Below are 23,058 nucleotides of genomic sequence, written 5' to 3'. Positions count from 1 at the left end.
CCAGATCACTGAAAGCAGGTGAGAGGATAATTAATGAATGAGATTGTCTCCAAAGGAAAGAAGCTGCACAGTTAATTCCAAAAGAGAAAAAAAAACTGCTCCAATATTTTCCCCTCATGGTTTAGTTTTAATGAATCATCAAACATATTTACAAATGATGCATTTACTGATTCAGTAATACTACGCACAGTAGAACTGATATCTAATTTGCTGCAAGCAGTGATTCACAGATCTATCACAGGAACCTTCAATAGTCCAACATGAACAATTACTTTCTTTTTTAGAAAGACAGCTCCAAAATATTGGGTAACATATTGGTGGAGTATAGACTCCACAGGAGTCTGTTTCACAGGAGAGTGGTTGGAAGTGTTGGAGAAAGCCAGGCACTTCTCCACAGGGGAGGGAGGCAGGGAAAAAGCAAGAGAGACAGTCACTTCAGGCTATTCTTGCACGCTTCCTAACAGCCAAAGAATAGTACAAACAGAGGCCTAGCAGTAGGCTACCTGCCTGCTCTCTCAGTCATGGGTGGTGTGTGGCCTAATGAGACCACAAAGCACGGAAGAGGAGAGAAAGAGGATTGATTAAAACTGATAAAAGGTGTACTTACAGGAAAAGGACAATGCCTGTGTTGGCCATTGCATACGCCAGACCCAGGATGCCACTGCCCATGATAGCATTGCTCAAGTTGAATACCGACATCCCAAACGAGGTTTTCCCTTCGAACTGCAACGAGAAAAGTCTTTAAACCAAGAAAATCAGGAGGAGAAAAAAGATCTATTGACTGACAATTCTGAGAGTCAATCATTCACTCAAGGACCTAAGATCTGCCCCGATCCAATTGACCAAATTCAACCCATTCCCCAAGCTGCCAAAACTGAGGAACAACAAATCTTCCTTCACAAACAGCAAAACAACTTACATCTGTGAATCGAGTTGGTTTCTTCTCAGTATCTGAATGAGGCAGGAATTCATCACACTCAGCTGAGTTCCCTTCATTCTCTTCATACCTATAGGTTGGGTGGAGAGAAATAAGATTGAAATGTACATAAATGTATTCTAAAGTATCTGCAAATGGTTATTTAATCGTAGCTCTACCTTGTCTCTCCCCCGCCCCCCCACCCTTCCCCACCCCCTGCATTGCTTTTCACACTTCCTGTGTAATGGAGGGGATGTCTGGCTCTTTATTTTAAAAAAGCAGAAGGGGAAATAAATTAAAAATAGAGATTTTGTTTATTTTTAGCAATATTACATTCCTTCAATAAAGTTCTGGCTGAGAAAAATGCAAGCCTTTACACATATAATACCGTTGATGGGGTATTGAGCAGTTACGTAGCAACAGGAGATGCTGTCAGTTTGATCCCACCCTACCTTCACAGCTAATTAATCAAAATGATTGCCATGCTGATCTCTTCCCCGCTCTTGCCCTGGGAGTATCCTACACCTGAATGTTTAACAACAATGTCTGAAGAGGAACATCAAATGTGTATGTTGTGGGATAGGAGGTACTTTGCTGGGAAAGTAACTTGTTCCCTCAAGTGACACTTCAACTGAATAGTGGAAGGCCAACCTTAAGGGGAGGGGAGCATTTTTCACCCCACCTCCAATTGTTTTAAAACTTTACATACATGCAAACTCTAAATGAGAAACCAATGGCCATATACTCACCTGTCTGAAAAATATACCAATCTAACTTTAAAATACTTCGAAGTGAATTTTCAAAAAAAAAAGTTGCCATATGGTGGCATTTAACAAAGTTGTACACAAAATACTATGGGGGGTTGTTCTGACTTTGGACGATAGTGTAAAACGCACGATATCGGCTCGATCACCTGTTAAACACCTCACCGAATGCCGTTTCCATGGTGAGTTCCTGATAGTGGCTGTGCCAGGAGCGAAGGCACCAACACCAGCACCCACTCCACTGCACTTCTGCCAATGAGAACGGGCCTGCGTATTTTGATGGCCAAACTGTATTTTCTTTGGGCAAAGGATTGAGCTTCGCGTGACAGGCACCTGATACCAGTCGATGGTATCACCATAAACCTCCTTTTGTTACTTTTTTGGGGATGGGTGGGGCAAAGGTGAACACCTACAGTAAAACACTCTCACCCTGAAGTTACACCGTAGGATACCAGCTTATGAACATTTGTTCTGAAATTCCTTCCTCCACTATTTTAGCAGAGACATTAACCCATTTTAAAAAATGGATTAACACCTTTGATAAAGGAAAGAACTTGCATTTATATAGTGCCTTTCACGACCTCAGGATCTCACAAAGCGCTTTACAGCCAATGAAATACTTTTGAAATGTAGGAAACATGGCAGCCAATTTGCACACAGCAAATCCCACAAACAGCAATGTGATAATGACCAGAAAATCTGTTTTAATGATGTTGAGGGATAAATGTTGACCAGTACCCCAGGGAGAACTCCCCTGCTCTTCTCCGATTAGTGCTATGGGATAGTTTATGTCCATCTGAGCGGGCAGACAGGGCTTCGGTTTAGCATCTCATCCCTCAGTACTGCACTGGAGCGTCAGCCTAGATTATCTGCTCAAGTCTCTGGAATGGGACTTGAACCCGCAACCTTCTAACTCAGAGGTGAGAGTGCTACCACTGAGACACGGCTGACACCTAACAGGGGAAGGAATGCACACAAACAAGTTAGGGGTTTCTATACTAGTACCCTGCTGTGTAATTTGAGGTTCTATATGTTTTGGGTCAGAGAACTTTTGAGCTGTGGCAAGAAAAATTAATGAGAATCCAAAACCGAGCATTCAGACATTTTCCCATTTCCTTCCTGTGTCTTTCTCTGTCACATTCTGGAATAGGAGGGTTGCATTAGAAATCGAAAAACAGGAATACTTGGACCCCGAATTGAGCTAACAGAAGCAGAATCGATTCCTGTTAAAAGCATGCCATTTCCATGAGAGTGCCTTTTTGAGGGACAGGAATATATGTCAGGAACTTAAAAATAGAGCAGCAAAATACACTGAAATGTCAATTTTAACTCTGGCTCGTTTACTATATTTATAATAATACTTTCCAAAATAAATACACCAAAGGGTTTTCAGGAGTAAAAGCAACAAAAATCTAATTCTCCACAAGGAAATGGAAATGACTGGTGCGTTCCACTGTTACTAAACGACCACAGAGCTGATCCATGGGAATAAATTGTTTCCAAACCATCTGACTCCAAGAAAAGAAATCCTTAGAGCCCAATGAAGCGGAGATGTTAGCAGTCAAGGGATATCACTTGGAGATCCTAAAATAGTGACAAGAGCTATGTATATCAGAGGCTGACTGAGCACTTGAGACCTGAGACACATGTAGAGCAATACTCCAAGGATTCTAAAATGGACTGGTCCAATTAGTACTCATCTGAGAAATATATTCCTAGATCTAAAGGGGTAGATTTTAACTTCAGGCATGGAATGGAGGGGCAGTGGGCAGAATGCCCACCCATTCCTGCTGGCGGGAGGCCTAGTCCACTCCAAGTGCCGGGCCACATTACCATGCCGCCAGCGAGCAGTAAGTCCTGATCAGGCGTCCCTGCTGCAGCTGAACAGCTCCGAACCGGCACAATATCGGGCAGCCCGCTGCCTCACCCGGATGGCAGGAGGTAGGTCCGGGGAGCGGAGGGGCCAATCCCAAATTGGGGGGGGGGGGGGTTTAAAATAAAAGAGAGCCCAGGGCAGCAGTGGCACACGTTACTTTTATGGAGCTCAGAGCAGAACTCCTGTACCACAAAAATAATTATTTACTTGCGTCTTGGGGGCCTTTTCCTCTTCAAGGCAAGCTCTGCCCAGTTGTCCCTCTAAATTGCATCAGGGTCCTATATACATCATAGGCACCGATTTGCACACCGTAATGAGGCCCCAGAGAGAGGGAGAAGAACCCCAAAAAGAAATGATGTGGTGCACAGCGATTTTAACTTCAGTACCACTGCATTTCCGCCAGGCAGATCGAGATAAAATCGGCCCTAAATTTTCAACAAAACAATTAATTTGTTTTTAAAAATTCAGCACATGTTGGCTGTTTGCCAGTTAGAGCCACCATCTACCTCTGTGTTTCTGTGCTGGCATTAAAACATGCGGTTTCTTTGCTTAAATTAGGCTCCCAGCACCATTTTGCTCCTCTCCCAACTGAAAGAGTGAAGCAGGTGAAGAGAAGGGAGGTGGGCCAGTCCTCGATGCCAGTCTGCTCTCTGAATGACCACACGAGGGAGCAGAGTAGCCTCCTTGGTTGCCTCACCCTCCCTGTGACTTGACAGATGCCTGGGAGCAGTCTACACTCTCAGCCAGGCATGGTGCTTGACATGGGAAAAGCTAAAGAGAACAACAAGTGGAGAAAATATATAGAATAACTTCCAATTCTTTTTTTAATTGGGCAAAAAGGTCATTGTGTTGCTATGAACATTTCCCATTACCAGCAATAAGAACTTTTAAAACCCATGACTATTTTCTGCTAGAGTAACAGACCTCAGGAATTTGAGCCACAAACATTCAGTTGCCATCACCTACCTGTCCTCCTCTGGTGGCATTTTGATAGGCACGGTCAAATCTTCCACATGATTGCCATTTGGAATAATTTCCACCATTTCTGCCTCTTTGGCTACCTGAACGCACTCCATGTTACCTCACTTGTTGTCTGAACACGTGTGAAAATTACTGCAAATAGAAAACAATAAAACATTAAAAAAATATTGTCCATCATGACCTTTATTCCTCATAATTTTCTCGGCCTCTTCAGGCTTCCTGTACCGTTCACTATTTCCTTCTGTGATAGAGAAAAAATTTCTATGTCCAAGAAAGTGATCAAAGCAGTTTCAGACAGAGCTTAAATGGATCCAAACTACCGGGTGGGGACTAAATTGTCCGAGTTTGTATCAATTTGGATTTCAAATGCTTCATTTCAAGTAGGTAATGGGTGTGGAATCTGCTGACAGCACTCAATGGATTGATAGTTAATCCAGGTCAGTGACTGCCCTGCATCGTCATAGGATGAGGGTTTACATCATATGCCCCAGATATTGTGTTCTCAATCTCAGATGTTCAGTCAGGGGGAATTTCAGAGCAGAAGCTGGCCATTTTCCCCAGAGAGAGGGAGAAAATCCAAAAAGAAATGAAAGGTGAATCACGAGAGGGCATTCTTGTGGCCTCTTAAAAGTTAGTTCCAGAGTGGAAGTGCAGAGAGACTTGGGGTACAGGTTCACAGAACATTAACGGCAGCACCTCAGGTTGTTAAGGCCGGAAAAAAGGTTAATGGAACTCTAGGCTTTATAACAAGATGCATAGAATATAAAAGCCATAACATAAAAGTATAAAATCCTAATAAGCCTTCAGTTAGCTTACTGTGTGCAATATTGGGCTCCACAGTACAGGAAGGATATTGAGGCTTTAAGAGAGGATACAGTGCTAATTAACTAGGATGCTGCCTGGTATGAGGAAATACTAATACGAAGACTTGATAAATTGAGGCTTTTTTCATTAGACAGCGCAGATTGTAGGGTAATATGATAGAAGTGTTTAATATTTTGAAAGGATGGGACAGGGTAGACAGAGGCAACTGTTTCTAGTAGTTGAAGGGTCTAGAATGAGAGGCCACAGATACAAGATTAAATGTAAGAGATTTAGAACAGAGTGCAGGAGAAGCTTCTTTACAGAGAGAGTTATGAGGCTGTTGAATTCACATCCTGGGTTAGTGGTTGAGGCAGAAGCTATGTCAACATTCAAGATTAGATTGGATAGGTGGATGAAGCAAAAGAAGATGAAGGGATATGAGAACAAGGTGGGTAAATGTGATTCTTACTATTTGCTCATGTGGAGGGTAAACGATGACACAGACTGGTTGGATGGAATAGTCTGTTTCCATGTTGTAACATCTACATATTTCTATGTACCCTATGAGCACCAGGCCAGCCAAAGCGGTTTCAGTTGGAGACCTGAGTATCATACATCATCCTGACTTGGGTATATATTGCCGTTTCTTCAGCAACGCTTGGTTAATATCCTGGAATTCCCTACCTAGCACCCATCATTGGAGAACCATCACCACAAGGACTGTAGTGGTTCAAGGAGAAGACCCGCCACTACCTTCACTGGACAACTAGAAATAGGCAATAAATGCAGCCTTACCAGCATTGCCAATACCCCGACACCAAATAAAGAAAGTGTAGGGGTACATCTGGTCTGCAGCTCTTATAATATTGTTAATAATTAACTGACATCTTAAAGGGTTCTGATGAAAGGCCATCGACCTGAAGCGTTAACTCCGTTTCTCTCTGCACAGATGCTGCCTGGCCTGCTGAGTGTTTTCCAACATTTTCTCTTTGTATTTCAGATTTCGAGCATCTGCAGTATTTTGCTTTTGCTGACATCTTAAAGGAGCACTGCCTTCATGAAAGAGTGGTTGGCAAACCTATTTTTATTATTTTATAAACATACTATGTGATGACACAGGGGTAATTTTCCAGGTTGAAATTGCTGGTGGGGAACCTCGCCGATTTTGGGGACAGAAAAACTTGAGCAGCGCGCCCACAATTTCTCAAAATGCGTGGTTGGTAAGTGAAACTCCCCACCTGCAACGCAAATTCAGACAACCATTCCTGCATTGTATCATACTGGATCATTACTTGCACATAATGTTACTGGATAGAAAATAAAGCAAGGCTCTTCTCTCAACTCAAACAAGTTTATCCATTTTTTTAAAAACAAAGGGCAGTGTCTCTTTCAAATACCACACAGGAGCTACTTTCCATTAGCAGTTATGTATCTAAGCTTGCCCAAGTGAGGTGGCACCCTGGCTCGCAACTTGTTCAGGAGCATGGAATTGCTGGGAGATAATCTGTTACTGAGTGTCTGGCATCTCTCTCCAACATTATTCCAACCATTGTCCACATAGCCTTCCAGTGAAGGTCCTTTCGGACCCCAACACGATTTGAGTTATGGACTTGCTGCTCTTTGCCACAATTGGCGTATCATTGTCCTATGTCCTATGACTGTACACTGTAGGGGATTACTCAGTTCAAGAAGATTACACATTCTTTTCAACTAGACCAAAATTATTTCAGCTGCAGTCCCTCTCTATCGCATGCTACCACAGGAGGCTGTAGATTAGGGTCCAGCAACCCCATTGGGTGTCACACTCATACTTTTATTTCAGAAACACCTGTAATAGGAAGCACAGCCACTGGAAATCTACTTTAAATCTGTGTTTGTATGTTGTGCTAAGTTTTTCTTTCCTTCTATTCTCCTTTAGTGTATTATAACTACTCCTGATGGATTGTTTAACTTATAAAATTCATAACGTAAGTACAATTTTCAAAAGTACTGCATCACGATGAACATGAAAAATGTACAGGATGGATTTGATAGTTGGACCACGCATTTGAATCCTATTTACATTCCATCCAACTCAAAACTAACCACAAAGCATTGGAATGATAAATGGCTGGGAGCATATTACATAGCTGCAAGAGTCAGCAGAGTCTGAGAAGTTAATAAGTCGAAAATGTGCGGTTTTATGGATTCAGCATAAAACAACATCTGTCACATGGTCTTACAATGGTGCTATGTTGGCAAAGTTGGAGTTTCAATAGTTGGTGCCATGGAGCGCTAAGATGTGGAGTTGACATGCTGCTGCAGGAAAGTGCTGCAGCCAGGCCATCATGACCAATTAAGAGTTTTGTTTGCTGGTGTCAAAATGGCACTTTGAACCTCAGGAATTCTCAACACCTTTTGGTTTCTTATCAACCCACAGTCACCATCTCAGCAGCTGTTGTTTCCCTTCTCATCTCCAACTTTGTAGTGTGTAAAGTCTCAGAGAGTAGCAGCATGTAAGGGAATCTTAAAATTGGACTCCCAATAAAACAGAGAACTTCCTTCATGAATGTTATCAAATTGCAGGACAGTGAAGATTACGAAAGAACTTTTATTCCTCTGTGTGGTTATGTGTCCCTCTATTTACAGGTTTTGATTCCTCCTTTGCCAGATTTTCTTGGATCACATGCTGTAAGAAGGCACGTTGTTAACATCTCTACCAATGCTGCTCTTCAGCCATCCTCTGAGATGTAAGCGAATAGCCTGGTATTAACTTTACTTCTGATTTTCCATTTCCACCTCTTCCTCCCCCCAAAATGGTGAACTATCTGGCCCTGCCTCAGCAGCATGCGATCCACATCTTAACACTCCATGGCACCAACTGCTGAAGTTTCAACTCAGCCATTGTGCCACCATTATAAACCTGTGGTCCTTATTCCCTTACATGGACATTGGATGCAACATTGCAACTCGTAACAGAACTGGGGATGCTGGAGAACAAAGCATGAAGGATTGAACGCAAAAATGTGGAACAAATGCTGCCAACAGGTTGTACAGTAGCAGCTGAGAAAGGGCTAGCAAAAACTACACAACCAGCAGGTTTTTGTGAGGCTTGATCTCATTCCACATCAAAATAATTTACAAAAAAAAAATCAGCATATGTCAAAGTTGCCTTCACTCAAAGATGACTTTGTTACATTCCTTCACTTAATTTCTGGGAGTTGTGTTTGAGAGTATAAATTATGAAAATGTTCAAATAGGGTGAAAAAGGGTGAGTGGGAGAACTGCAATTCCAAAGACAAATGAGCTCCTGATCTCAGCAATGTTACCATGGGGAGTTAAGAGTCATGATCCTTTGTGTGATCCATTGCTTTGCAGCACATATGCTGCTCACAACCTTCTGTGCATATTACAAACAACAAATGCTAAGGACTGATTTAAAGGTTCTCGTCTAGTCAGGGATTCATACGATGTTTAGAACCTGCTTGAGCTTCTCATTCAGTTTTCTGGCATCTGAACTGTAGAATAATCCGTTCCCAGGTACCATTATTCTGTGTCCACCCATCAATTAGATGATTATATGTAATCAGTATAATCCTTAAATGAATTACATAGAATGTACAGTACAGAAACAGGTCATTCCGCCCAACAGGTCCATGCCGGTGTTTTTGCTCCACATGAGCCTCCCCCTTCCTACTTCATCTAACCCTATCAGCATATTCTTTGATTCCTTTTTCCTTCATGTGTTTATCTCGCTTCCCCTTAAATGAAATATGCTATATTACTCCTTGTGGTAGCGAGTTTCACATTCTAACCACTCTCTGGGTAAAGAAGTTCCTCCTGAATTCCCTATTGGATTTATCAGTGACTATCTTATATTTATGGCCCCTAGTTCTGGTTTCCCTCACAAGTGGAAACATCTGCTCTACGTCTACCCTATTAAACCCTTTCATAATCTTAAAGACCTCTATCAGGTTACCCCCTCAGTCTTGAGCCCCAGCCTGCTCAATCAATCCTGATAGGTATAACCTCTCAGTTCTGGTATCATCCAAGTAAATCTTTTTTGCACCTTCTCCAGTGCCTCTGTATCCTTTTTATAATATGGAGACCAGATCTTTTCACAGTACTCCAAGTGTGGTCTAACCAAGGTTCCATACAAGTTTAACATAACTTCTCTGCTTTTCAGTTCTACCCCTCTAGAAATGAGATTAGTCACTCTAACTCATTCACAGGTATCCATTATTCTATAGGGTAATTTTAGTGATCCTGCATTCTGTTTGGGGAGCTACACTTGGTCAAAGCACCAGTCAGAGAATCAGTAGCCCTATTTCTGACCCAAGCTCCCTTTGACTTCAGCTTCCCTGCTGGGAGAACAGGACTGTCGAATTTCCCAAGTGAACCCCCTCAATTAAGTTTCAGCCTTTGACTCACACTCCCTCGCATCCATTATTCTCTCCGCAGATTTAAGCTTTGGGAACAGAGACCGCTGTGTGTGACTGAATATTTGAACAGCATAGTGCTGATGTTGCCTTCCCTTACTTTCCTCTGGAATTCTAACTGACGCCAGCTTTGAGCTGAACAGACGCTAGCGTACGAACCTTTGCCTGAAGCTGTTTGTTTACTTTCTTTTTTCCTTCAAAACATGTTAAACATAAAATAGTTTTTTCCTACTTATGCCAGCAAGAGCCTTGACCTTTACCATGACCTCGAACAGCCTATCATCATGTGGATACTTTCCATTAATGTTGCATGATGTTTTCTTTAAATCTACATTTTATCTGTTGGCTTCTGAGTTGGAATGACTCTCAAGACTTCTCAGGTGCTGCGCATTCGACTCCTCTGCTACTCCACCCAAAAAAACTATTGCAGAACTTATGCCTGTCAACTACTTTTATAAGAAAAAATTTCCTCCCCAAATATTTGCGGATTCATTCCTGACCAAGCCTTGCAGTTTTTTTTCCATATCCTAAAATTTTTCCACTCAATCACTTCTGGGGAGGTAGGTCAGTGAGAAACTTCATAAAAGCTTCCCCTCCTAAAAAGTGTTGCCTGTGGCCATTCACCTCGCTCGTGAGGGTAAACTCAGCGATCCAGTGCTCGTATTCAAAGGGAGTGGAGTATGGGTTGGGGATGGGAACGTAGGAACAGGAGTAAGCCATTCAGCCCCTTGAGCCTGTTCCGCCAATCAATTAGATCATGGCCAATCTGTACCTCAACTCCCATTTACCCGTCTTTAGTCCATATCCCTTATTACCGTTACCTAACAAGACTATATCAATCTTAGTTTTGAAATTTTTCATTGACCTAGCCTCACCAGCTTTTTGGGGGAGAGAGTTCCAGATTTTCACTACCCTTTGTGTGAAGTGCTTCCTGACATCACCCCTGAATGGCCTAGCTCTAATTTTAAGGTTATGTCCCCTTGTTCTGGACTCCCCCACCAGAGGAAATAGTTTCTCTCTATCTACCCTATCTAAAACGCATGCTATTATGAGTGTGCAGCTACTAATAAAGCTACTACACTGCATTGCTGATTCCCCGACCCAAGCTTCTTCCTCGTTGGGAGTGAATTTACCCTATAATAAATTAGGGGGCATGTAGGAAAATGCAAATTACCCGTTCTCTGTCAGAAGGAGCAGGCTTAATAGGCTAAATCCATTTATTTTAATAGGAATAGCTTGGAAATTTTGCTAGGATGGCCGCAAACTCCCCCTTCATCTTTCCCTTCATCCCACGGTCTCACGTAAACATCCTCTATCACCTTGTGACACACTGGATTGTTAGTGTTCCTTATTGAAAGGGGAAAGGTAAAAGGGGAAAGCTGTCACTCCACTCTCACTAAGCACCCCAGTGGCCTGCAAAGCCTCCTTAAAGCTTCCTGTGAATCACAGGCGATTGTTACTTGTGCACTGTGGGTGGCTTAAACAACCATTACATAAGTTTGTTATTGTCGCTGCTTCTAATTGCCGATAACACTCGCTTCTCAGTGCCAACTCTCAGCGGCTGCACACTCACAATGGCATGCGTCACATATTCAGTTTTGTTTACTTCTAAAATGTACCCCCAACGTCACACAAGACTAGTTCACAAGCCACGGCCGGCCAACAAAAATTTGACAGCTATACAGCACCTTAACACACAAGGCATCCCAGGGCGCCTGACAGGAGGAGTGATGGATACCAAGGGGGAAATAGGACACAAGTTCAGGAAAGTGATCGATCACACAGCCAAAGTGGTTAGCTCTGAGGAGGCTATTGAAGGTGGGGAGAGAGGCAAATAGATTTAGGAAGAGAATTCCGGAGCGCAGGGTTAGCAACCATTTAAGGAGATGTCACATGTAGGTTCAGGAGCTTCACCACAGGAAAAGGGGTAGATTTAATGAATCAGAAATATTATAACTAAGGATATAGCCCTATGGAATGCTCTTGTACACCGCCCAAAGACTGTTTCAGGAAACTCATTAACAGGGGCCTAGAACAGGTTACCTGCTAGGCCTCTAAGCTGGAAATGGTGAGGGCACGGAGAAGGAATGAAGATGAGAATTCTTTTCCGAAACCTGAAAACCCCCCCATATGTTAGTAACACTGTATGGGCTAACTGAATGATAAGTGCACTGACCCAGTGTGAAGATGAAAACTTTCCCTAGACAGCACGGGCTACAGTTGGCTCGTGCACAGGGATTTTTTGAAAAATCTTGGGCTCTCTGCAAATGTGTCATTCACAGTGTTGAACAGAACAGGTTGGGAGGTTGGAATGATTACTAATGATTTTAAGGCTCCGGTAAAAACAATGAATGTATTTAAAATGGGGCAACAGTGTGAAAGAGCTGCATTTAGTCCTGTAACCTTTGAATAGTAGGCACTATTCATACGTTTCTATACCCTGTAACAGAGAACTAAAGACCTGTGTTTGGCTTTCACAATACACGTCGTTTTTCTTTTATACAATAATACATAAACCTGCAAGAAATAATTGTAACAACTGCCACTAATTATTGCCAGAATTACAAAGTAGAGATAGAGTTGTGCAAGGAATCAGTAGTGTAGTGGTTATGTTACTGGAATCAGTAGTGCAGTGGTTATGTTACTGGAACCAAAAGTGTAGTAGTTATGTTACTGGAATCAATAGTGTAGTGGTTATGTTACTGGATTAGTAATCCTTGTAGGCTTCAACAAACAATCCAGAGAATCTCAGTACAAATCCCACCATGGCAGTTTGAGAATTTGGATTTTAAAAAAAATCTGGAAATAAAGAGCTGATATCAGTAAAACTGACCATTGTTGTAAAAAAACCAAATTAGTTCACGAAAATGCTGTCTTTACCCGGTCTGGCCTATACGTGACTCTAGTGCCACACCAATGTGGTTGACTCTTAACTGCCCTCTGAAGTAGCCTGGCAAGCCACTCAAGGGCAACTAGGGATGGGCAATAAATGCTGGCCATCCCAGCGACACTCACACAAGAACAAATTTTTAAAATGTACATGCTCCAGTGCACTGCACCACCTAATTGTACACTTTATTAATACTTGTGAATCAGAACTACCCAACCAAATGATTAGATTTTCACACACTCCGTGCCAAATGAAATTGTTACAGGGTCTAAGGAGTTAAAACAGGACAACATCTGAAACAATTGACCATTTGAAGGTTATCTATATTCTGCATAATGTGCAATTCAAAGGCACAATTTTGTACTTACTGTACTTATTTTTAACTCTATCCTTTTGAGGACTATTCCAAGTCACGTTACAAAAAAATTGAAGGAATTACTACTACTTTAAAATGAGTCTGGAAAATCCCCCAAAGTTTTCTCCTCTTCACCATTAAAGGTTCACCACCTGTAGATAGGCTTGACAGTGGAAACATGAAGGGTGTAGGAAGCACCAAGGAGAGGAGGGGTGGCGGAGCAAGGCCCTGTGTAAGAGGGGGAAACGAGCATGTGCCAATCCAAAGAAAAAGTGGATCAAACCATGAAATTTCCTGGTTTCCCAAGTGTCCCTGATAGTTCTTGTTATACCAAACGGGAGATAGGACTGGAAGTGGAGGAAAGGAATCCCACATACACTAGACCTGTAAAAGAGTCTATTTTCATCAAATTTGAAATTTACTTCATAACGCTGCTTTCAACATAACAGAGAAAAGTGTATCTCGTATATAGATACACCATAACATCCCTGAACAGTAAATTCAGATACCAACATTGCTACATGCTACTGGCTATACCCCTATACTTCTTGCACTGGTATAGGAAATGGAAAGCATCAACCTATGCACTAGAGTTCAGACTACCCCATAAGGTGAATACAATTCTTTATATGCAAAAACTGAAAAGCAGTGTAATCCTACCTAAGATACTATATACTGCAATGTGCAAATTTTTTTTCTTCTTTAAATGAAATCTTAACTTATACATAATCCCTCCTTGTTTCATTTGCTCCAGTGGATCCTCAACCCAGCCAGTTCCAGCTCCCCCCAACCCCGGCCCCCCCCTCCACCTGCCTCTGCTTCAAATACAGCGTCAGACATGACAGTGGGCTGAGTTCTCACGTCTCTGTGCCTGGGAAACTGGGTCAACCTATAAGCAGATGTGATGCAGCAATAATCTGCTCATTTGCTGCTCTTCCGAAGTAACTGCTGTGCCAGAGATCCTAAAAGGGAATTTTCTGATTAATTAGTTGAATGTTTAATATTGTTAGCAATATCATAACAATATTACTGATATAAAGCAAACTATTAGAATACTAGTTACTCTACTGCCGACAGCACGAACATAAAAATGTTTTTGCACACAAGCGGGATTTTTTAAAGGGGGAGGGGGCGGATTTGTTTGTTTGTCTTCGCTCTTTTTCATTCCCGAAATGCTTCCCCAGTGAGGAAAACAGAGACCTACCCAACCTCTGCCAATGATGCTCTACAGCCAGCTGCTAGGATTTACCCTGATACGCACCACTCCAGCTTTTCCTCCCTCCCTCTCAGTTGGAAATGCCCAGGGCTTTGCGCCTCAATGTTGAGATTGTAAACTCACCACATGGAAAATCTTGGATACGATCTTACGACCTGTCGTTCTGTGCCATCCCTTGGCTGGGAGATTTTGTCTCTGTGATGGAATATTTTACAACATCAAGCCACATAATGAGGGTAATTTTAACCTAACTCGCCGAGCGGGAAACCCACGGGATTGGATGGAACCCTGGTTTTATACCCCGCTCAATATCACACTTCATCGACTTCAATGTAAAACCTGCGCTGCACCCGATCCTGTAAGTTTCCCGACGGACAGGTTAGGTCAAAATTACCCCCATCATGTTATAAAGTCACTGGGAGCGAAGGAAACAATGACTCAAAAACGGAAGCCATGTTTGGTAAATTTACACACTGACATGATTGTAAACCAATATTGAAAACTACATACAGAAGTTTAAAAAATAGCTTGAATGAAGCAACGCTTGTTATTCGCACTGGTCTGCTAGTCACAGTAAGGTCCATTTAACCATGGGCCACAGCCACTGCGACAACTCGAAAGGACCCATAAACATATTTCAACAAAAATGCACATGCACTGCAATGACCTCTCAGACACAAGAAGCACATTGCAAAGGCTTTACACCTGCTGTCCACAACAGCTATCTATTTATTGTAACAATCTAAAAGGCTGGGATATGGAAAGGTGGAGTTTCACCTCTGGAGATGGGGAAGCTGGGTATGTAAGACAAGCCCCAAAGATTCTGAGTGGAAGGGGTGGAATGCTATAGATGTGCCGTTGTCCTGGAGCACAGTTACCATTTACTATTAAACATACAGTTCCGCGTTTAACTGTGTCTGGCATTTATTTGGAAGAAGCTGAAGAACCTACTGTCAGGTGCTATATTGATCTTCACAGTATCAATAATGCACAAGTCAACTTTTAATATTGGTGGACCAATGTTTATCGTAGCCAGATGTTTTATGCCAGTTACGGTCCAAATGTCAATTAGTATCAGGCAGAAGTTCAAGTCCTGTGAAAGCTTCATTTATAGGGCTATCTTAAAGAACCACTATCTTCATGAGAATATCTCTGGCAAACTTACTTTAGTCTGTAGAAGAAAAAAGCCAAAAAAAAGTTGTGCAGTATTGTTGTCAAATATTGTGACGCTGTAAGTACTGAGTTCCAGATGGCAGCACTTTCTAGGAAAAGATTCCAGAGGCCGGGAAAGCAACATACAAAAATTCACCACTGGCATTCCAGCAACCTTCTCTATCCAGTCATTTCTTTTTCATTGTGAAGCATTTAAAAGAACTGTCACCATTAATTTGGTAATATATTAATTTTACTCATTTTTGATTCTACTGCTAATAAATTGGCCATATAACTTTTTTTTTTAGTTCAGTGGAGTTGTGATCTTAATGCTCTTCCACTTATGAAAATGGAGGAATTATAGCTGGTTAGCTGTGTGACCCACTTCCCAAGCAACACAAAGTGTAGAGTGGCAGGGGTGAGTGGCTCACTATCACAGCTGAAACTCTATTGGAGCCAGGAGTTAGCTGTGGATGGGAAGCTATCTCTCAGGAAGGGTGTGAGTGTGTTAAAAACTTCATGTAAAATCTGTTGTATTGGTTGGACTTGGCGTAAAAGTCACGATTAAAATTTTACATTCTGCAAAAACGTTAAGCTCTTGTACAAATCACTACTCCAGTTTGCAGGGCATAAATATCCGCATGAAGGTAGACTTACATAGCAGATTTTACGATACATTTAACACATTAGACTTACCAACCCTTTCCGAGTTTAGGGAAAAGGTTCCAGCTGGTTGCATCTTGCTCCTGAGCTCCTGGAAGGTACATGGTACTACCTTCCAGTCCATTAGCAATCAATTGGCAGATAATCCAGCCCCTTGTTCCTCTTGGAATTCCTTGAGTACCAGACATTGTGAGTTTGTTGGGGGAAACTCTGCTGAACATGGCTGCAGCTACCCGGCTGCTTGAGTGAATATCAGATTGGTGGAGGATAAAAACTCAATAAATAGACATGGCCATAATGTTCCAATGAGCTGAGCACAGGCACTGCATTGTCCATTATAGTCCAAGCACAGCCCAAACTAAACAAGAGATGTTGGCCCCACTGTGTTGTGAAGTAGAAGTAATTTACCTAATTGATTATTTAACTAACTACAGAAGAACACAAATAGATAAGTAGAGTTTTGAAGAGCAAAGTCTAGAAAAAGAACAGAGGGAGAAAATAGATTTTGGGAGACAGTCGTGATTTTTTCCCCTCCCCTAGCCCGCGTTCCCAGAATGATTCTCGCTGTGTCAAAATTGAAGGTGTGAACATGTTCATTCCTAAATTTCTGGATATTACATTGTTCCTCTTTGAATTCCCCTTGTGCACCAGACCAGATATCAGAAGGAACAGTGATACATCTACTGCTTTAGTGTATTGCACCACTGGAGTTATCTACCCCACAGGACTATAGCATAATGGAGCACCAGCTCCTATTCAGTCGCCAACCATTCCAGAGTATTCCTTTCCAAAAGCTGCAAGGTATGTTTAAAAGACACAACAGTCCTTTCAATATTTTTGCTATTATTCTTGGTGACCATTAGTAGCATCTAGCTATATCTTATTAAATATTTTATATTTGTATGCACTTCCTATCTGCACAAATTTACTTCCCGTTGTCACGTTTTTGTCACAGTTTTTCAATCAACTTTTTCCAAATCACAAATTCCTATGTCCACATTTATAATGGGTTTTGTCTATGTAAACTTGTCACTCTGTTTGCGCAATCTGGCCACCAGGATCCCACAAATCACAAAGTGTTTTCTGACATTTTTTGTCCAACATTTATTTCTCAGCAACTAAAATTTCTACTATTCAAAATAAGGGATTAAACAAAATTATTATTTCTTTAAAAAATACACATTTCACAAGAACATGATTACAGTTATCCATTTAATTGTGTCTTTTAATGCCTTCATTAAAGTTTTCACTTGAAGGTCTCAGCCTCTATCAAAGACCTGGGCTTAGACTTCATATTTTTGCCCAGATCTGTGACTCTGTGAACTTAATATGTGCAGTCTGAGCATGTGCAGGGTACCTAATTTCCCAGGATGAATCAGTGACATTCAGCCAGCTGTACTGGTGGAATATTTTTCTTCAGTTTCTAGCACTTTCTGCTCAGTAGTTTTTTTTTCCAAATTATTTTGAAAAATAAGGCAAGTTTCAAAAGCTTTATTGAAGTACAATTATAAATATCATAGCTACCCAATGCTGGCAGCTTTGCTCTAGACCCCAGAATACCATAGTAGATCAGCTAATATTTTAAATGACGCTGAAATAAGCATATACTTATATACTTGGGACTACCAGCTATCAGAGAGATTCCAATGTGCCGAACAAACACACACTTAAATTTGTTCTATATACTTTTAATCTCCCCTGACTTGGATCTCTGTCAGTCCTCTCTCGGCAGATGCAAGTATTCAAACTCAAGAGCAATAGGCTGTATACGGTTCAGATGGGTATGGGTATGGCTACCAGCATTGGATAGATACGATATTTATAACCAGCAAAAGTGACAGAGATTGTAAACACATTTAAATATATGGAGCTTTCTTTATTTTTAAGAGTGCTTAAATTGGATTATATTTTCAAACCAAAATAAATGATTCTCACTGCTAAGAATAAGTGACATTTGGCATGCTATATAAAACAGATAGTGTATTAATTTATGATAACACCATAATTGCAATACTGCCATACCTTTTATGCTGTATTTAGCTTTTAACTGTATATAGGAAGATGTTTAAAAGTTAACAGGAGCAGTTTGATAAGTACTTCAGCAAAAGCTGGGAGTCCTGTATAATCCACCGTTGTAAGTGTAGCTTGCTAAAGATTAGGTATAAAATGATATTAAAAAGCTGAGAAATGTTAGTGCCACTAAGCACCATAACAGCCCCATTCAATACCATTTACTCTCAGGCTATTTTACTCCTCTTACCACTTGTGCATTCTCTCAGCCATGATGTCCCCTTTTTCAGTTTTTAAAATAAATATAATTGACGCCAATGAAGAGCTTCTGAATAAACAGAAACTTTGGTAGTCACCAATACACAGTTAAGTTACTCTTTGTGTGTAATATGTAAAATTCAACTGCAGATACAATATTTAAGTGCATTCACACTGGGGTAATAAGGAGTTCATTGTGATCACTCCTCATTGGTTATGGTACTGTTAACTAAGTCTTTATTACAAAAGTAACATTCATCAATCGATTTCCAAGTGCTTTGCTCTATATCCATAGTTTTTATAAAGTGCTCAGGGTTGGAGAGAAAATATAACTTTGCACTATCTGATAAAAGCCTTAAAAAGCAAAAACATTGAAATCTGAATGTTCATTGATTTACTGACCTGATGAAGCAGAAAGTGCCAGACTCCATGAATATTCAACAAAAACTTACATTTATATAGCACCTTTAGTGTACCAAAATGTTTCTAGGTGCTTAACAGTTGGGGGTCAGACCCAAGCAGGAGTAGGAAGGAAATTAGGGTAAGTGGTTGATGGCACTTTTGAAAAACTACATTCTAAGGAGGCTTTAGAAAGTGGGGAAGAGATGGAATCAGATGGAAGAGTTCAGGGAGGGAGTTGCAGAGTTTGTGCACAACACAGCTGAAGCCTCAGCCACTGAAGACAGCTTAAACGGAAGGGGGAATGGCACAATGGAACAGGGTTGGAAAAGCAAAGGTTCAAAGCCAGACAGCCATATAAGCAAGTCTGTACACAAATAGTCGAAGAAAGAGAGGCAGACAGAAACGGGCACCGAGGGTGAATTTCCGCAGGGAGTTCTCCTGCCGTTGCTTTGGTAGAAGAGCCACAGAAGCCCTGGGAAAATGGAGTAAGCAGCCTTTACGCCTATGGTTTCTGTCGCTCTTCTGCTGAAGTTATGCCGGCCGAGCAGGAGAACTCCCTGCAGACAATCACCCCCCACGACACAAACAAAGAGTGTGACAGAAAGTGACATACAGCACCAGAAAACTAGAGAGGCAGACTGACAGATAGGGAAAAACAATGGTGATGATAGGGAACACAGACAGCAACAGAAGAGCAAAGAGGCAAGCATTAATACGCAAGGCAGAAGATGAAAAATGGGAGAATACCTGCTTTACTCCATTATTAACGACATACTAACTAAATCACATTCTCAGAAACTGCATGTTTCAAAGCCACATTATGTCATTAGCAGGTAATTAGTCATGGAGGAAAACAGGACTCATTTTTCATTATCAATACATTTCTGGGATGAAATTCCACTTAAAGAAACTGCAATCATAGAATCATACAGCACAGAGGCCATTTAAGTATATATCCAATTCCTTTTTGAAAGTTAGTATTGAATCTGCTCCCTCCACCCTTTCAGGCAGTGCATTACAGATCAATACAACTCACTGCGTAAAAAAATTTCTCCTCGTCTAACCCCTGGCTTTTTTGCCAATTATCTTAAATCTGTGTCCTCTGATTACTGACCCTCCTGCCAGTGGAAACAGTTTCTCCCTATCTACTGTATCAAAACCCCTCATAATTTTGAACACTTCCTTGAAATCTCCCCTTAGCCTTTTCTGCTTTAAGGGGAACAACCTCTATTTATGAAGCCAAGGATCCCATTTGCTTTGTTGGCAGCCTTATCAGCTTGTCCTGCCACCTTCAAAGATGTGTGGATTTGAACCCCCAGGTCGTGCTGTTCCTGAACCCTCTTTAACATTGTACCGTTTAAAGCTACATCATTAAATAAATAAATTTAAAACAGAAATAGACAGTTTCCTAGAAGTAAAGGGAATTAGGGGTTACGGGGAGCGGGCAGGAAATTGGACATAAATTTAGATTTGAGGTTAGGATCAGATCAGCCATGATCTTATTGAATGGCGGAGCAGGCTCGAGGGGCCGATTGGCCTACTCCTGCTCCTATTTCTTATGTTCTTATGTTCTAGTATGTTTTCTGCTTTCGTACTCCTGGTGCAGATCACTGCATGCCAAGGGTGCATATCAGAATATTAGGTGTGGTCGACAGCGCATCCGATATACATTCTGCTTGATCTGCCAACCATTTAAATGCATTGGCAGAAAACTGAAGTGAGCTGCGTAACCGCTGTATAATCCTCTGCACTCAATCAGTGCCAAAAGCTACAGTGGTGGACACTTCCAATGTTCTGCACCATGAATACAAAATTGGAAAATTACCTCCTAAAAAGAGATAGAGCAAGAGATAGAGATAGATGGCAGGACAAATACTGAAATTATCTAGAGCAGAAAGCGACCCAGGGCTCCAAAGAGGGCCAGAGTGCAGCACACGGGGGGGGGGGGGGGGGGGGATGAAACGGTGAGAAAGAAGCAAAAAAGCAGACATGGAGAGGCAATAACGGAGCTACTTCTAGGAAGCAAGAGAGAGAGAGAATTAAAACACAAAGACAAAATGAGGGAGAGAGATAAAGGAACAGAAGGAGAAAGCTGAGGTAAGAGTGACAGGGGCATAGGGATGTCATGTGGAGAGAAGAGACAGACAGAAAAGAAAAAGAGGAAGAAGGACAGAGGTGCTTACACAGGCTGAGTGACAAAGTGCGTGTGAGACAAAAGAATTAAGTATGAAGTGTATGATAAAGTCCAGCATAGAGAGTGAGGACAATGATAGGAAAGGGGGCAGAGTGGGGGCAGGCAGAGACAGCTTAAGATAGCTAACTAAATTGACACATACAGATAAACTGCTGTTATATGGATTGTACTGAGATAGTACTGGCACCATTTGTGCAAATTTATGGCAACAGAATAGTCAATGATACCGTCCTCTTGCACTGCTGGGGACCGACAGAACTCCACACGTGCACTCAAACGTACGTACTCGAACACACATACTCCAAGTGTAATTTTACTGGCCTCCTATACTGCACGTGTACTCTTAATCAAAAAACAATTACTGACCCATCAACACTTTTCGAATCAATAGAAAATAGCACAGTCTCCTGTATTAACATTTTTTAAAAAAAGTAATTACAATGTGGACTTTGCACCAGTCACAATTACAATACAAAATCCATGAAAGAGCTCTTAAAAAAGGTTTCATCTGCATCAGTGCTGACCAGATTAAACTGGGACTGGCAGCATTATACTCCACTTTTGGTGCTGGCACACAGCAAAAAAAACTTAACATAGCAGTGACACTAAAAATACAGCTTAAGGACAGCGTAAGACGTCACAGTAATCCTGCAACCTGTGCCAAGGCTAAGAAGTGTGAGCATACTTAATTTTGCAGGCACTCTCAGAGCTCCAAGTGTCCCCAATTCTGCAACTTCATGCCTGAATTTCACTGCACATTTTGGAAGCAGGGAAGCAAAATGTGTCATATTACTGGTTTTGAGGCAGGCAAAACTACACACACACACACACACACACACAGAGAAACAAACACTGGGTCAGTCAGCAAACCGTGGAATGGTTAGAATTTCAACCTTCCCAAAATAGCTGATCAACCGAGCTCTGCGTGATTTCAGAGTTTACCTCAATGCGAATGAATGTTCATATACCGGGCTCTGTGTCTGTGACCGTCGTATTAGCAAATTTCTCCACATGGTTATCAATCCCTTTCTGATCTCACTGTCGGTACAGCGAGCCCGCCAACCGAGACGGTCAGCGTTAATCTTACTCCCCTGTCCATCCCCCGCGGCAGGGCAGCGAAACTGTCGACTTGAAGCGCTCCGATCTTGCGGGACAGCCTCACAAAAGGAAACTTGGAAAGTGAGATCAGCTCCCCCGGAGTAAAAGTTGACAAAAGCAGCTTGTGTGGAAAACATGCGCCTTTCCATTCAAGCAACAGAAATCAAATCCCATTTCATTCCCCTCATAAATCCCCAGCTGGATTTTGTTTCTTTTTGCAGACCTCCCTCCCTTCCCTTCCCTTCCCCAGCATGTGCTGCTTACCCGGGCTCAGTGTCTGGGTGCTGTTCCAGGCTGGAGAATTCCCAGTCTCTGCCTCTTGGTTTGTTCCTGGGGAGTCAGGGAATGGCTGGGCTGCTGTTGCTGCTGCTGCTGCTGCTTCTGCTTAAGATGTCACGGTGTGTGTAGTTTGCGTGCAGTTGGATAAAGGTCTGGGTTCTGGAGCTGGTGATTTGGAGGCGGCCGGCGACCGTCTGAGAAGCAACAAATCACCGATGTCTCTGTCGGTTAACTTTCCACGAGTGCCTCTCAACGTGCTCCGTTATGTTATGGTGCTGGATCCGCCCCCGGGCAGAACTCCCTCTCCAGTCCCCCACAACCCTCTTTACCCTACCCCACCCCCCGGCGTCATACAACTCCACAGGACAGTAACATCATTCATTAACCATACAAACCTGATTACTAGACACAAGAGTCTTTATATATATATTGCATATATATTTCAAGAGTTTACATATTTATTATGTCAAGAGTCTTTACATATATATATCATATTTCTCAATAGTTTATATATACTGCATAAGTCAAGAGTATATTTCAATATACATAGAGTCTTTATATAAATATATATATATATCGAGTTTATATATATTATATATCAAGTCTTTATACATATCCATTCTCTCTCTTAATGGCTTTACTTTGCCATCATTTTATTTATTGAACTAGACAAACTGGATGAGATAAATGACATTTGTCTTTTCCAACCATTTTTTAAAATCCTTGCGTCAGGGAGTTTTAAAATAGGGCCTCAATTCCAGGAACTGTTCTGAAAATTCTCC

General features: G+C 41.7%; 1 protein-coding gene across 2 annotated transcripts in view; it reads right to left on the bottom strand.

Annotated features, from left to right (window-relative positions):
- LOC137334059 (sodium-coupled neutral amino acid transporter 3-like) overlaps positions 1-22,552 on the bottom strand; it is a 106,658-nt gene extending 84,106 nt beyond the window's left edge. The window contains exons 1-4 of one of the 2 annotated variants that reach the window (XM_067998501.1): positions 22,262-22,552; positions 4,523-4,669; positions 920-1,007; positions 608-723 (exon numbers count right to left, since the gene is read on the bottom strand). In XM_067998501.1, the coding sequence (XP_067854602.1) occupies positions 608-723; positions 920-1,007; positions 4,523-4,632 (314 nt within the window). In that variant the 5' untranslated portion in view covers positions 4,633-4,669; positions 22,262-22,552. Of the gene's footprint in view, positions 1-607; positions 724-919; positions 1,008-4,522; positions 4,670-21,841; positions 21,913-22,261 lie in introns of those variants that run through there. The other variant, XM_067998502.1, reaches the window with a different exon arrangement.
- Positions 22,553-23,058: the final 506 nt, after the last annotated feature.

This window comes from Heptranchias perlo, chromosome 17 (genome assembly GCF_035084215.1).
Source record: "Heptranchias perlo isolate sHepPer1 chromosome 17, sHepPer1.hap1, whole genome shotgun sequence".
Taxonomy (NCBI): Eukaryota; Metazoa; Chordata; class Chondrichthyes; order Hexanchiformes; family Hexanchidae; genus Heptranchias; species Heptranchias perlo.
The sequence above is the reverse complement of the archived record's forward strand: the minus strand, read 5'-3'. Positions and strand labels throughout refer to the sequence as shown.